Genomic DNA, 15,902 nt, shown 5'->3' on the forward strand with positions numbered 1-15,902 from the left:
CAGAAACCAGCCCTTGTCTGAATGTCACCCTCTGTACCTGAGAGGCGAGTGCATTTAACTGCAATTCAATGGTGTGTTGGGCATACAGGGTTGCTGACTTTCTGGCTGCCCCTTCCCGGGAGGGGACAGCCAGATCAGCAAATCAAGGGGGCGTGGCTGGCATTTGTGGGCGGAGCGGGGGCATGGCCACACGATAGCATAATTTTGGCCCCATCCCCACTACACAATGCCGAGATTCACCACGTCACCCCCCCCTGCTGTGGGGGATTCTCGTATAACCACAGGGGGGAAGGGTTGGCGGCTGCCTGGAGTCTTGCCTGTCTTTCTGGTAGGCCGGGAGCGGTACACGATTTTCGGGAAACTCCCGGCCGAATCGGGAGGATAGGCAAGTATGGTCATATATGCTAGCGTATAATTTGCAGAGATTTGGGGATTAAGGGGCATATGTATCAAAGCTTGATGTGAGATATATATCACCAACCAATCAGCTTCTAACTTACATTTTGCAGGCTGTGTTTAAGAAATTATAGTTTGGAGCTGATTGGTTGGTGATCTATATTTCACAATTTTATCTCACATCAAGCTTTGATACATATGCCCTTAATAGGGGTATTCAATATCGGAGCGAAAACATCGTTTTTGCGTTAATATCGCACTTTTGACGTCATTATCACAGGTTTGACTTTTACACCGTATTCAATTTCAGAGACTTATCGCAGGTTCGAAAAGTCTTTGCTAAAAAATGGGGATAACTTTTCACCATTGAACAGGTGGCGAAAAAAAGTGCAGAATTGGGGTTTATGGGTGCAGGCTTAAAAAAAATAGCCTGCACCCCTGGGAATGACATTTAAAAAGAACTGTCAAAAAAAGTTTAAAAAAAAAATAGGGACACCCCAAAAAATTATTTTAAAAATTGGGGTGAAAAAAAAAAAAGGGCAAAAATTGTTTAACAATAGGGAAATAGGTTCAGGGCTATTCTGCAAGTATGCGGCAGGTGTTTTCTAGAATAGAATTATAGCAGCAGGTGCACAAATGCAGAATTTTTAAAAACTTACTTTAGGGACATCAAAATATGCTAGTACCCATTTTCATGTACCCCAAATTTGATGGGACCACTTAAAAAAACGAAAAAAATAACCTAAGTGCTCTTCTGCATCACTTCTTCAATGTCGGGAAAAAACACCTGCTGTGGCTATTTAAATCCCAGACTTTCAATTACAGGCTAAAACGGGGGTACCCATAGTGATCCCCCATGTTTTTACAACTTTAGGGGGGTCCTACAATTTTTTTAAGGAAAAATTCGTAACTTTACGCAAATCCAACTTCGGAGTCTCCCGTTTTCGTTAATTTCATATTGAATACGGGGATAAGCGGGCGCGCGCCCGATACTTTAACACAGGTAAAAACTCCGATATGAAACGGAGACTTCGACAGCAAAGTTTACGTTTCATATTGAATACCCCTCTAAATGTTTTGAATATGAACAAAATCCCCATGCTTTTATTTGCTAGATACACGCAGACTTGCAGTATATTGTTGTTAGTGCTGATAACAAAAGTTTTTCTATTTGTATACATACTGTATATGGCATTCTATATTGCCACGCTGTTTGTGCCATGTGCAATATGGGCAACACTGTGCTTGGGGATATTACTTTTTTATTTTAATAAGTTGTAAAGCTGGAACACATTTGTTTGCAGCGACACGTCTTTAATAACATGAATTGTTCTGTTTAAAATAAATGCAGTCTTTTATCAGCAAATAAACATCTGTATAATAATCTCAGAAGGTCTGTCCCTTTTTCTCAATGCTTGCACAGTGCAAACCTGGGCGCACGTCCCAACAATTCCCACTGCTAGGGGAGATGGGACAGACATGGGGCCGGTAAGTATGAGAGTGGGAGGGGTTGGGGGGTGGAACAAGGCGAGTCATTAATACAGTACTAGTAACATTTTAATGTAAAAATTCATGCTGAATAGATGTCTATGTACTAATTTCATTCTGTTCTACATTCCACCATGCCAACATTTCCCATTAAAGTGTACATTTGTTCTGTGCAAACTGTACTGTACATAATTGTATACTTTTTATATAAATAAAAGACACAATACGTACTGCCCAGTATGATAATCTCCAGAATATTCTCCCTAAGTGCCATATATTTACATTTTCTTACACCCCAACTATCTTAATGTTGCTTCTCACAGAGTCCATTCCTACTTAGCAGTCCTAGTAAGGAGAAACATCTATAGCTTAACTTTCATTTCTTTTCCTACCCTTTCTTGAAACTGAGGCCTCATTAATCCAAACTAAGCTGTAAAGAGCATAGAGAATCTTTCTTGCATACATGGTAAGATATTTCGAAAACAAAATGATTGTGAGCAATATGTACAACATTGTACAGTGCATAAGGCGACAGCATTGCTTCTCTGTACTGTGTAACTGCAGTTTATATTCTGCACATGGCTTTCATTTAGATTCATGTTGTAATATTTTTCTTTTATGGCCAAGTCAAAGACAATTTTGTAGAATTACTTGTAAATGTAAGCCTGGATTAAGAAGAATGATGCGGATCTTTCTCTACTCTATTGGTGTCAGTCCCCGCACTAAGGGCCCCATTTATGAAGGAGACATACAGTAACCTTTTTAGCACTCGCTAATGGGTTATGTCCTCATCTCAGTATTTAACAAACAGCGGTAATCTGAGATCACTGATGTATGTCACTGTAGATGGCGAGAGCGATACGGATTCTATTGCCGGCAATGAGGACCCGGCAGCAGCATTTCTGACTTCAGCGAAGCCTTCCGGGCACTGCCTGGTCACCGCCAGGTGAAAGTGTCATGTGCATGCGTATGATACAGAAACCCGTCACTGCAGCAGAGCAGGAGACGCTGTTGAGGAGGGAGATGTCGCTGAACCACGCTGGAGAGATGAGTAATACTGAATAATACCAGTGTACCAGTGGCATATTTGCTAGTATCACTACAATACTAAATGAAATATGTTGCTGGTAATAAGGTACGTTCTTAAATGGGGCCCTAAGCAGACTATTTGTTTTCCTTAACTCCACCTGAAAATCTTGGGGACATGGCAGTTTCCACATGACTTAAGTAACTAGCTTATGTCTGAATGCAGGAGATATTAGTGTTAGGCAAGCTTATGCTGCAGACCACAGTCCCCATTTTTTTCAGCGGTGATTGCGGTGTGGCCCCACTAACCAAGCTCCAATAAGCTCAGCTTTTTGGATCTTTGTCCTATTAGCTAACACCATTTTCAGATACAGTAGCATTAGCCATTATAGCCTATGGGTTACAGTTTCACTGGAGAGGGACATTCGCATCTACAGTATATTTGTATAACTAGCAAGTGAAGTCTTTGACTGACAGACTTCATAGTAGGGAAAGTGCTTCGGTGGTGCAGCCTTGTTTCAGAAGCGCTGCCCGCCAAGCAAAGATCATTAAATACCTCAGAGCTAACCAATACAAAATTAACTGTTATTTATAAGGGTAAAATAGGCACTAATAGGCCACTAATAGTACAATAACTACAAGTGGAAATGCAAAACAATGCAAGTGGGAGTGCATGTGAAACCAGTCACCTCTGTTCACACCACCAGTTAGGTACTGATAATACAACTGATTGGTGTCACATTGTGCTGCCACCTGCATTTAGTTATTCTCAGAGCAGTGAGAAGGGTGCTCAGCTACCCACCGATACAGGATGGCAGTGGTAAGAGATTACTGCTTCACTGGGCAGTCCCGGTTCCCTGTGAGCATGCATGACCTAGTGTAGCTGGTTCACACATGCACACTGCACTGGAAGCTAGGAATTGGGCTCCTAGTTGCAGTTATACTTGAAAAAATATATATAGAAATACAAAATAAGTAAAATTGATTAAAAAAATAGAAAAATAATTATTGTAATACTTTTTGCAAAGGAAAAATGCTTCTATTTCCATAGAAATCCACTATTATTGCCATTCTGATGTTAGGAGAACAGTGGTGGTACTTGTTCTGCTAGTGTCCTTGTTACATAGGCTTACCCATGCTTTGCACCTGTAAATTGATCTCCTAATCTAAAATTACCCTCTTTGGTGGAGGAATTTCCTGGTGTCAGCTACCTTCAAGTACTGTATTTCTTCTTTTTCAAGTATCTGCTAACACTCCTATGTTCGAATTCATAAAAATTATTTTATGAGATAACAAAGGCTACATAAAATAAACTACAAAATTATATAAATAACTGTTCAAGCCACAAATAAAGTAATCTCTCATGGAAATCTTAATTCCATTTCTCTCACAGTTATCTTAGTTCCCTATAATTAAGATGTTAGGATGTTGAATGACAAGCAGGAAACGTAACCTTTTATAGTGTGTGCTTAAAAAAAAATTTTTTGGGATACTTTTCGTTTCGCTTGCTGTAACCATTTTATTTCATACTTGCCAACTTCTGAAAGTGCAACCCTCTCCAATGGGTGAGGCGCCTGGCACTGCATTCACGTCATTATGGCTTCACACCCACAGTTTAAAGCTGCAATCAGCAGCATTTTACAGCATGAGGTCTTTGTCTGCACATCATCTGCTGGTCAAAACTACAATTCGCTGCATTTTATAGTGAGGGTTGGAGTTGGCATGATGCAATTCAATGCGAACTGCATCACCAAACCTTTGGGCCGCCCATTTCAGGTGAGAAGTGGGTGGCAGCGAGAGACTGGCCAACTCTGTTGGGTGTGCAGAAAAGCTGGCAAGTATGGTATGTTTCCTGAGCACTTTCCATTCAAATATATGAACCAAAGTGGCGTCCTAACAATCTTTGACAGGATGTGTTTACTGAAGTTTTAATAATTTTCTAGTATACCAGTTCACCTACACACTATTGAGGAGGAGAAGTTGTGGTAATTCTGTGGAAGAAATATTTATCACAAAGCTGTTTCTTATCATAGTATTCTCTTCATGGTAGCAGAATAATATTACTGACAGTGTTCCGTTATAGAGATTTGATATATTTTGCCTTTAAGCCAGTGGTTCCCAAACTAGGTGACATGGCACCCTGAGTTGCCACGGTGCACTTGCAGGAGTGCCACGGTTTTGTGGTCCAGGACCAAATCAAATTATTTATGGTCAATGTGATAGGCAAAACTAATGCTGGTGGTTGCCAATCATGAAATCTGTGGACAAACAAGTGCAATCCTGTCCTCCACCACATATCTGACCCTAAGGATGACAGCTGAGCACGATTTACTTAATTTAAAAACTTTTACTTCATTTCTCAAAAAGAAACTTTCGGCCTATGGGTGCCATGAAAACAATGCTGATACGGCTCCGTGATTCAAAAAGTTTGAGAACCTCTGCTTTAAGATATAATTATAGCTGATTGCTTAAGGCGCTGTCGAACCCTTGTGGCACAATAAAATAAAGGATAATAATAATAATAATAATTGCTTTCTTCTCTCTGTGATAAAAAGTGGGGTTATTTCCATACTGCTTTACTATAGTAAATTTATCACAGTATTGACTATTTATCATTGTTATTTATGTCAGGGTTTTTGTATGTCCTGAGTGAGGAATTTTTAACATACAGATGTGTTGACATACATCTAGCCTCCTTGGGTGTTAAACAGCCCTTCTAGTTGCGCAATGCTATTACAGATGTGTCCTCATACACCTTTACCTTTTTTCTTCATTTGGCACAAGATGCACCACGACGAGTAGCAATTAGATAGATCACAAATTTTTTTTTCCTGCAAAAGTATTCATATAAAGTATCAGATTAAAGTAGCAAATTTTAAGAAAAATCACAAGGCGTGGATAATACAGAGATTCCAAGGCATGGCACATTTGGTGGCACGGCTCGATTTTTGGAAAGGTGTATGTGGACACATCTATAGCGCCAAACATCTTTTTGTGCGACTTTCTCCCTTAAAATACGTCTTATTCACAAAGTGATGCGTATAGGACGCACAAGAAGGTTATGCTGATTACATTGAATGTAGCACATAACACATCAGCGCCATGCGACTCGGTAGCACCAATCGTTCTATTCGCATCACTTTGCAAATAAGATCCATTTTAAGGGAAAAAGTTGCATGAAAAGATGCTAGGCGCTACCAAGTCGCATAGTACACATGTGTTATGTGTAATGCGACTTGTAGCGCATGGAGGATAGATGTATGTAGACACATCTGTATACTATATTAATAAAAGTTTAAATTTTAATATAAAACAACATTACACATATAATTCTATATATGTGTGCCCCCCAAAAACCCAGCTTTTCTTCTTTTTGTAAAAAAATGTGTATTCCTATACAAAAAAACACAGTGGGGGCACCACCAACAGATTACTATTCTTGTCATTTAACTTTTGTTACATTCTTTGTAAAATTGTTGGTCACTACTATATTACTTTATATCATCTTACTAATTTTTTTACTTCACCCCCATCTTGTGTAGAATCCTCCTCTTATTCTTTTTGCACAGGATGCATTATTCTCCCTGCAGTGTATGCTAATATAGTGGTCGTTATCATGAAATCAGCATAATTCTCATATATAATTCTCATACACTGTGTGTCATCACTCATCTCAGCTGCCGCTGCAACTTGCTTTTCCATAGTATTGCATGGTGCGAATGCTGCTGCAACCTGACGCATTGTAGTGTACGCTTGTGTGGCAAGTTGCAATCCATGATACATGCACATGTTTGCCACATCGGCGGCAAAGATGAGCGAGGACACATCTTTAAGTGAACATAAAAAACATTTCATCTAATTTATTAACCTAATTTACCTTACACGCTTTCAAGTTTGCTTTACTGTTCATGGGGCATGGTAAATGATTTAGCTCAATCATTGCCCCATACTGCACATGATCAGTAGAACTACTATCCCTCATATTGTACAAACCATCCGAAGATAACTCATGCCATAATATATTGGCTATAGACAAATTACATTCCTTTGAATTTGAAATAAATCCTAAGTTAAAACGCCATCCTTCAAACTAGTATAGTATCATTTCTTTCCCCCAATACTGATTTTAAAGAAGAATGAAAAAAAAATAAACATATAAAAAAAATTGCAAAAAATTCCCCCCAAAACAGTTTATTAAATGCAAATTTAATTAGTACAAAATATATTTACCAATATTGGAATTTTTAAATATTTATAATTCTATTAACATTACTGAATAAGGTTAAAAAAAACACACTCCTGTTTCAAATTGTGCCTTCACATCATTCCAATAATGACAGAATCCATGAGGCAAAAAAAATTAGGTAAGATTTTTATACATATGAAAATTAACGCAATTAAATTCATTTCTATGGTTCTGGAACTGTTCTGCATTATTACTAATGCAGACAATAAAACGTAACAAAATTTTGTGATAAAAATGTGATAACATATAATATATCCACCAAAAATAATAATTTGGATAAAAACACAAAAAGTCTTTAAATAGCATTTTATCGCAAAAACAGCTTTGATAAATATGCTAAAAAAAACATAAGATGATTATGCAAAGAGTACAAACACAGCACTGGCTGTAACTGAGGAAACAGGAAAATGAATTCTCATGAATGATTGTGAAACACAAACACAAAGCAAAGGGCTGGAACATACTTGTAGAGGCTTACCTAAAAGCTGAGAGAGAGTTTGCATTAGAAGTCTCTGCTTTTGTGACTTACTGTTGACCAGAAACTTTAGATAGCATATTAAACATACTGTATACAAGTTAAATTATTATATCACTTTCCAAGACCAATCTCAAGACAAATATTCTGAACATTTTCTCTAGGCAACACACAATTATTAATCAAAGTAGGTTAAGAGTTGCTTCAAAAACAATGTATTCTATAATCTGATCTTCTAAGTAGGTTGATCTCTGTCATACGTATTCGGAAAAGGAACACATTATTTCAGAAATGATATACAGTATTCTGAAAGTCATGGCTGTGTTCCCTGAAGGTTAGCATCTGATTCACCATCTGTCATAAAGCAAAATACCTTCTGTTTCATTTACAGTATAATTAGCATTTGCTAACACCTAGCACCTTTATTCTCACACCTACAATATGCTACCATATTTTGTTTTATAGAGTAAGATTACCTGGGTTACAGCAGATGCACATTGTTTTCCTCTTTTTTTCCTCTGGATATAGTTGATTTAAGAGTAAGCTAAAGCGAAATGAAAATGATTGCTCAGGAGAATTATTGTGATGTACAGTTAGAAAAAAAAATAACTGTATTTCTCCTATCCAGCTCGCTGCATACTTACATTGAAACATCTTCAGCAAGGTCGGATGGAACCACAAAAAATGCTCCAAGTGCTTGTAAAAGGTTAGTTGTAGCATACCTTCATTCCTCATCATATGGTACTATAACAATTGTGTGTGCATCCTGTGTAGCAATAACAACTACTCAGTAGTGGAACCTACAGTACATTCAGACACCAACCATTACCAGACACTGCTGCACAAAGCAGTCCGGTACAAAACGAAGCACATACCTTTCCAATCCATAGCATGAGAAAATTGCATATACTGTAGTCATTAGATCTTAACAGAGGATCATTAATGTGGCACTATCTCTGAATTGATCCAGACTAAAGGGTCCATTTATGAAGGTTAGAAATGCCCTTTCTTTTTGCTGCAGAAAGCGCTTGTTCTAGCTTCTTTTAACTTCTCAAAAGATATACACCAGAGAAATTAAATTTTTCCTGTGATAACTTTTTTTTATTAATAAAATTCTTTATAAAGAGAGAAGAAGCTGTAAGGCTATAACAACATCATCTGGAGACAAGCAACTGCCCCCCTGTGATCAGCTTTGTGGTCTAAATAGATATTTGCATATCATAATGACATATCTTGGGAATGGGACCCAAATCTAAACACAGAATGTATTTATGTGTTATATACACCTTATACACACTGGGCCTGATTCAGAGCCGGACGCTCCGACAGAGCGCTCGCTCTGAATCAGGGCCGGCCCTCTGGTTTTTCAGAACGGCCTCCTGGCCGCTCGCATAGCTGTGGGTGACCACCCACAGCTATAGCGAGCGGCCATGATGATGGTCGCGATGGTCAAGACCATCGCGACCATCGGCTTGCGACGAAACCCTTGCGGTAGGGTCTCGTTACCGCAAGCCCAAGAGTGCTTTCGGCTCAAACAGAGCCGAAAGCACTCCCACTGACCTCACTTGTGAGGTCAGTGGGGCCGGCCCCAGACGGTAGGCATTCCCATGGGAACGCCTCCGTCTGGGCAGTCATGCCCCCGACTCGCCCACCAAAGGGGGCGTGCTGTCAGTCAACATCGACAGAACGCCCCCTTTGGTATGAGACCCGGAGCGACGGTTTGCCCGTCGCTATCCGGGTCTCGCGCATGCGCACGACGGAGCCGGCTCCATCGTGCACATGCGCACTGGGCCACGATCGACCCGCTTGCGAGTGCATGGTGCTCGCGAGCGGGTCTGAATCAGGCCCGCAGCCTGAAGGTAATATTATACAATATTTTCAATCATTTTATAGCTCAAACACAGTTTGTGTACATACATGAAATTCATTTATGTTTCATATACATCTTATACACAAAGCCTGAAGGTAATTGTATACAATATCTTTAATACTTTTGTGCCTTAAACCAAGTTTGTGTACATTGAACCATCAAAAAGCAAAGGTGTCACTATCTCAGTCATGCTAAAAAAATTCCATATTTTGGAATATTCCATATTTCGGAATATTTGGGTATGGGAGATTCAACCTGTAGTATGCTTTTGGGCTGTAGAAGGAAACAAGAAAACCCAGAGGAAACCCGTGCAAACATGGGTGAACATACAAAAATACATAAAATAAAAAAATAGTTCAAGGTAATTCAAGCAGACAGGTTGCAACTTTCTTGCTGTATGGAACTGCAAAGCTTGCTGGGTGCTGGAAACCAAATAAAAGGCCAAATCACTAATGGCATGTTTAAGAAAATGTATTTGCTTTTTACTTTATTTTGTAAAAAGTTCTAATATTTTATATTAAAAATCATGTTAAACAAAGCTGTTTGCATATTTGTCAACCCTACCTGAATGTCAGGGAGACTCCTGGAAATAGTAGCAATCTCCCTGACTCCCTGAACAGTCCTGCAATCTCCCTGATTGCACCATTCCCCCATTACGTTACATACTTGAAAAAAGAAATCAATGATATATACATTGAAATTGCATCATTAGTGCCAGTTCCTGCATTGGTTATGGCACAATGACCCTATGGCTACATGCATTTTCAAATGACATTTCTCTTTGCCATTTATAGGAACCATTTGTGAGTATAACACAATACATGAGCAAGCCCTGAAAAGTACCAGTTTATTGTCATCAACATATAGATCTTACTGAGCAACAACTGCAACATATAAACTGCTTTGGGGCTCATATACATTTGGATGTAAATCAGTTTAATGACACGCCTCTCAGACGGAGCACTGCATGTCCACTTTACCACCACTTTCACAATCTCCCTAAAATGCTTTTTCAAAAGTAGACAAGTGTGGGTGTTTGTATTGATTTTATTTAGGGAAATTGACAGTAAACTTTTTTTCAAAAGAACATAGGGCCTGATTCAGAGCCGCTCGTAAGCGGCCGCTCGTTCGTTCCGAGCGATGTTTGCACAACTGCACATGCGTACGGATCGTAATACGCATGCGCGAACCAGTCAGTGCGGCCAAAAATCGTTTGTTCGCTAAATAGCGAATGCCTGCTATTTTGAGTGACAGAAGGGGGCGTATGTGGGTGGTAACAGGGGAAGGTGCTTGAAAACGGTGAGTGGAGATCCGAACGCAGGCGTGCTTAAAGGTCAAAACGGGCATTTTATGGGTGTGCATAATTAATACAGCAGCGTCATTGACCACGTCACTGGGTTATTTTATAGTCAGAACTGCTCGCAAGATTGCGGTAGGAAAAACCAACCACAAGAATAGCGAGCAGTTCATACGCTGGTCGATGTACTCGATTAATCTAATAAATAGCGGACATGACGTAGGATGCGAGCGGCCAAGGGGCGTAGTTTTCAAAAAAACGACCGCATGTTTGGTTCGCTCGCTCAGACCTAGAGGCGTGAACAGACTGCAAAGAGCGAACGGTTCATTTGAATAGCCACCCCTTTTTTCTGAACGAGCGAGCGCAAATAGCGTCCGGCTCTGAATGAGGTCCATAGTTTCTTATCCCTGGCTTTAGTTAACATACTTTTGTATGCTATAGTCATTGTTTTATGCACATGATTGGGCTAGTCACAATATACTAAAATAAAAAACAATCAAGAAGCCGTGAGACACCAATGTCATGTGTTTAGTTAAAAAAGTCATATGATGTTTCCTTTTTTATGCCAAATATTGTGAAGCATTTAATGGAGCGGTTTGTGTAGTACTCAGCATTGCACGCTTGTATGTTCTCCCCATGTTTGCATGGATTTGACCCAGTGTCCTCCTACACTCCAAAAACATTTGGTTAGGTTAAGTGGGCTCCGACAAAACATATAACCCTAGCGTATACATGTCTCCATGTGGTAGAGAATATAGGGCCTGATTCTTTGTGCACTGCTGATCGCAGATGACCAATTATCAGGAATCTGCAATCAGCAGTGCACACTGAATCAGGTCCTATATTCTCTACCACATGAATACATGTATACACTAAGGTTATATGTTATGTCAGAAGCCCATGTAACCTAGACAAATGTTTTTGGAGTGTGGGAGGAAACTGTATGTCTTGAAGGATGGGGGGAGCGGGTAGCATGCGGTATATATGTCACTGTGGCCGGGGTGGTAGTTTAGGTGTATGGGGTCGAGGGGGGGGGGGGTTTGTGTGGATAATGTACAGTATGTCCCTGGGGCTGCGGCATAGGGGTGTGTGGTAAAATGGGTAGTTTATGTTCCTGGACTGAGGGGGATACTGTATGTCTTTGGGGCCATGGAGAGGGTGCAGATTGCAGGTCTTTGGGGCCGGGGGATAGGGTTGAGAATTTATGTCTCTGGGGCCGCGTGGTAAGGTGGAGTAGTGTTTGTCTCTGGGGCCAGGGAGTAGGGCGGAGAGTGTATGTCTCTGGTAGGATGGGAAGTGAATGTCTCTCTGGGGCTGAGGGTGGGTGGGTTGGATGGGGAGTTTATGTCTCTGGTGCCAGGGGTAGTGTATGTCCCTGAGGCCGGGATAGGGTGACAACTGGGGAGGAGACAAGGCTGAGATAGGATGGAAGCTGGGGAAGGGACAGTGCTCAGATGGTTTGAGAGCTGGGGAAGAGATCATGCTGAGATAGGATGAGAACAGTGATGAGATAAGAGTTGGGGAGGGTGGGGACAGTGCTGCGATAGGAGGGGACAGTGTTGAGATGAGGTGAAGACTGGGGAAGGGACAGTGCTGACATGGGATGAGAACAGTGCTGGATGTACTGCTGCTCCAGGCTAATGGCACCCAGAAGTGCATAGTTTGGAAGGCGGAGAAATGCAGGGATGGCGTCCGCAGCTTACAAGATCCACGGCCACAACAAGGCCTAAGCAAGAACTTTGTAGAAGCGCCAGCCCTGGGTCCATCTCCCGAGTCCTGGCTGAAGGCACCCGGATGTGCCCACTAGCCAGAACATGACAATTTCCGATTTGTGTTCCACAGTGGAACGCAAATCTCGGAAGCGCGGCAGCCAGCAGACAGTGTGAGTTGGTCCGGGCTGACACACAGTGTGGGGGGAGCATGGGACCGGCCCATCGGGAACTTTCCCAGTGGCCCAATTCGCTCCTGGGCGCATGTATATAGAACACTAGATTGCATGTAACGGTTGTGGTTGTGGTTTAAGAGAGGAGTGGGCCCGTGTGCAGTCTTTGTGCAGACCCCCTCCTCTTTGCATTGTGGAAGAGTCTACTGCGCATACACAGATTTCCATTAACATGGAGCCTGGGTCATTACTGGAGACTTCTCTACTGCTCATGTGCAAATCTTAAGAAAAATGGCTTCCGCAAGGTTTATGCTGCTGCTGCAGCACCGACGCAGGTCTACAGAGAAGTAAGTATTAAACATGGGTGCAGGGTGTACAGTGTGGGCACCTCACACCCTGCACCCATTATAGATACGCCAGTAAACATATTGTAGCATCGAAATGTCTAAATATAACTTAAGAAATGCTGTATTTCAAATGTATACTTTTAATGCATACCTACAGCATAAATATTACAGTATTCTTCTGTATAAGGAACACACGCTAGAGAAAAAGACAGTTTAAATTTTTAGTTTTGTAGTATTACCTTTTACTTTAAGAAATGACACTGATTATATATATATTTTGTTTCTCAAAGCATCTCGGAAATGCTCAAATTATGTGAAGCCGACCCAGTTGATCTTCTTATTGACTTAGGATTTGGGATTGAAGAACCTGATCTATGTACTAAAATTCCATCCCGTTTCATCATGACACCTTCTGAAGCAAGAGGAATCAACACCCGAGTCTTCTTAGAGGCCCAGAAAAAGCGGATGGAAATTGAGAATCCTAATTTGTGTGGTGAGTTTTTATACGGTTATGTATAATTATAACATGGTGTCTCATCCATAACCATTGCATGGGAATCAAAGTTTATTCATAATAAACTGTCCTTCACTGCTAAAAAATGGCCCTAAGTCATTTTAAGTTTATAGGAAAATTTATATTTACACCATAGCAATATTCTTCACCAAATGTACATGAAAACACCACATCACTCCCAGAAAAAAAATAATAATTGCCACATAATGTCTAATAGATGATGTACACTAATTGGAAACATGCCTCAAAAATTAATTGCCAGTATCTGTCTTGCCGAATAGTGTTATTTTTACATGTACTTGTGTATCACTGCCAATTATATCCAATATCTAATTAATTTTGATTATAAGCTAGGATTAAGTCACAAAAAAGTAAAAAAAAGTTGTGCACAATTTTAATCACAATAGGAAACCGTCCTGTGTTCTGACTGCAGCTCCATACAAATCACAACCATCAGTCACATGGTCGTACTTCCCAGCATGCTCTTGGATTCTATCACCATAGGGAACAGCAAGCACTTCAAGGCACTGCTACTTTCAATAGCATCTCCTGTTTTTCTTTCTCATTTGCTCTTGTGCTCTTATGCTTGTTGGGGATGTCATAAGCTTCAGTGTACACAATACAGATACAACTGCCAGATGCTTATTAGCGGATTAATTTTGAGAACTATTTCCTTTAATATACTTATTGGGACTGATGCAGACTTGGCCAAAATTGTGACACAAATCGTAGGCATAACATCAGTACATTAAAAAAGCCACAGGCATGTGTATATGCAAGGTTGCAACTATCACAAGATGTGTACATGTCCGCAGCAGTAGCATGCGCCTATTTTACATCAGACATACATTACATATACTGTACTTACGCCCATGTTTTTAAGTCTTTGCATTGATTTTGAAGTACACATTTACTATTGGGCTTTAATAAAACTTAAAAAACACTTATCTTATACAGCAGGTACAACAAAAACAATAAAGCAAAAACCTACACAAAATGTAATTGTAATGTATGCACAAGCAATGAAGAAAGCACAGATAAATGTCAGCGGCACATTTGCAATCAGCCAAACAGAAGCGTTTCTCTAGTATTGGCAACTGTTCTCATCATCATCTTCATCATTGAGTAATTGCACCTGCTCTCAACCAATGCGCGAATAATACAGTGTTCATAGGCACATATGTGTCTGTATGTCGGTCTTTATCTGTTTGCAATTGCGCAAACATACCCTAAAGCTGGCCACACACTAGACCAACTTACAGCCAACCAGCCAACTTGTTGATTGGTTGGAATTAAAATCTGGTAAGGAATGGGAGTAAATGATGATCAGCAATTTGCTCCTAAATGCCAGAAAACAGATGAAAATGGTCGTCAGACAAGTTTGTTAAATGTGTGATCTAAACAATTTGTTCAAACAATAGTTTTTGTTCATTTTCCAGCGTTTGGGAGCAAATTGCTGATTGTCATTTGCTTTCATTCCTTACCAGATTTTCATTCCAACTAATCAACAAGTTGGCTGGTTGGATGTAAGTTGGTCTAGTGTGTGGCCAGCTTTACTGTTGTCTGCCTACAGTAGAACACACCTTCCCTCCCAGTCCTGCCTCTCCAGTCAAATATGGTCGCAATTGCCAGAATTTACCAAATCTGAATAGACGCATATAGGAAAAGCAGCTTTTCTGGCATGCCCAGGCTAATTTTATGTAAGTAAACTGGCGTAGGTCTCATTTTTGGCCCATTTCCCTGATTACACCATGCCAATTATCCATATGCAGACTTTTGTACTGACAAGCTGCTATATACAGTATTCATTTTTTATTGTCATTTTGCCATGTAGAGTAGAACACAATAATTCATATATCAGTAAATCAAAAGTTACGAACTTACTCTACATGTAATTTATATTGCTGGATGTATTTTCTCAGATAAAGATAGGATTGTTTTCTACCATCAAATTAACATTTTATGTTGTTGTACAGAAAATGTTTCATAGAAAGGTTACTATAGGCCTGATCATGAGTCTCTGGCAATACATTTAAGTTGCACTGTGCATGCGTCCATATAGTGCATGCACAGTCTGAGTTGCGATTGAGGTGCACGAGAGACGCGCCGTCTCAGAAACATCTTGAAAGTCTATTAGGCATTCCAGAGAGGTGGCTTAACACACAGAGATGGCCTTAAGGGAATGTTATAGGAGTGTTGCGGGCATGTCGCTGAAGGTAGGTTACATATAGGGAGTAGGGACAGACATAGGTTGGGACGGACACAGAATTACCGCAGCTATAGTCAGTGCTGCACATGTGCCACTTTTGCGAATGTAACAGCGCATCTGCAGCACTGATTACAACTGCGGTAAGTTAGAGC

At 40.4% G+C, this 15,902-nt stretch overlaps 1 protein-coding gene and 1 pseudogene across 1 annotated transcript in view; both read left to right on the forward strand.

Annotated features, from left to right (window-relative positions):
• LOC148535219 (putative tyrosine carboxypeptidase MATCAP2) overlaps positions 1–15,902 on the forward strand; it is a 537,393-nt pseudogene that overhangs the window by 318,097 nt on the left and 203,394 nt on the right.
• Positions 1–15,902, forward strand: part of ITPRID1 (ITPR interacting domain containing 1) — a 262,968-nt gene that overhangs the window by 109,277 nt on the left and 137,789 nt on the right. Inside the window, exons 4-6 of the mRNA XM_088464401.1 lie at positions 2,682–2,830; positions 8,260–8,337; positions 13,318–13,520. Of these exons, the coding sequence (XP_088320527.1) occupies positions 2,682–2,830; positions 8,260–8,337; positions 13,318–13,520 (430 nt within the window). The remainder of the gene's footprint in view (positions 1–2,681; positions 2,831–8,259; positions 8,338–13,317; positions 13,521–15,902) is intronic.

This window comes from Taudactylus pleione, unplaced genomic scaffold (genome assembly GCF_031769625.1).
Source record: "Taudactylus pleione unplaced genomic scaffold, aTauple2 ptg000054l, whole genome shotgun sequence".
Taxonomy (NCBI): domain Eukaryota; kingdom Metazoa; phylum Chordata; class Amphibia; order Anura; family Myobatrachidae; genus Taudactylus; species Taudactylus pleione.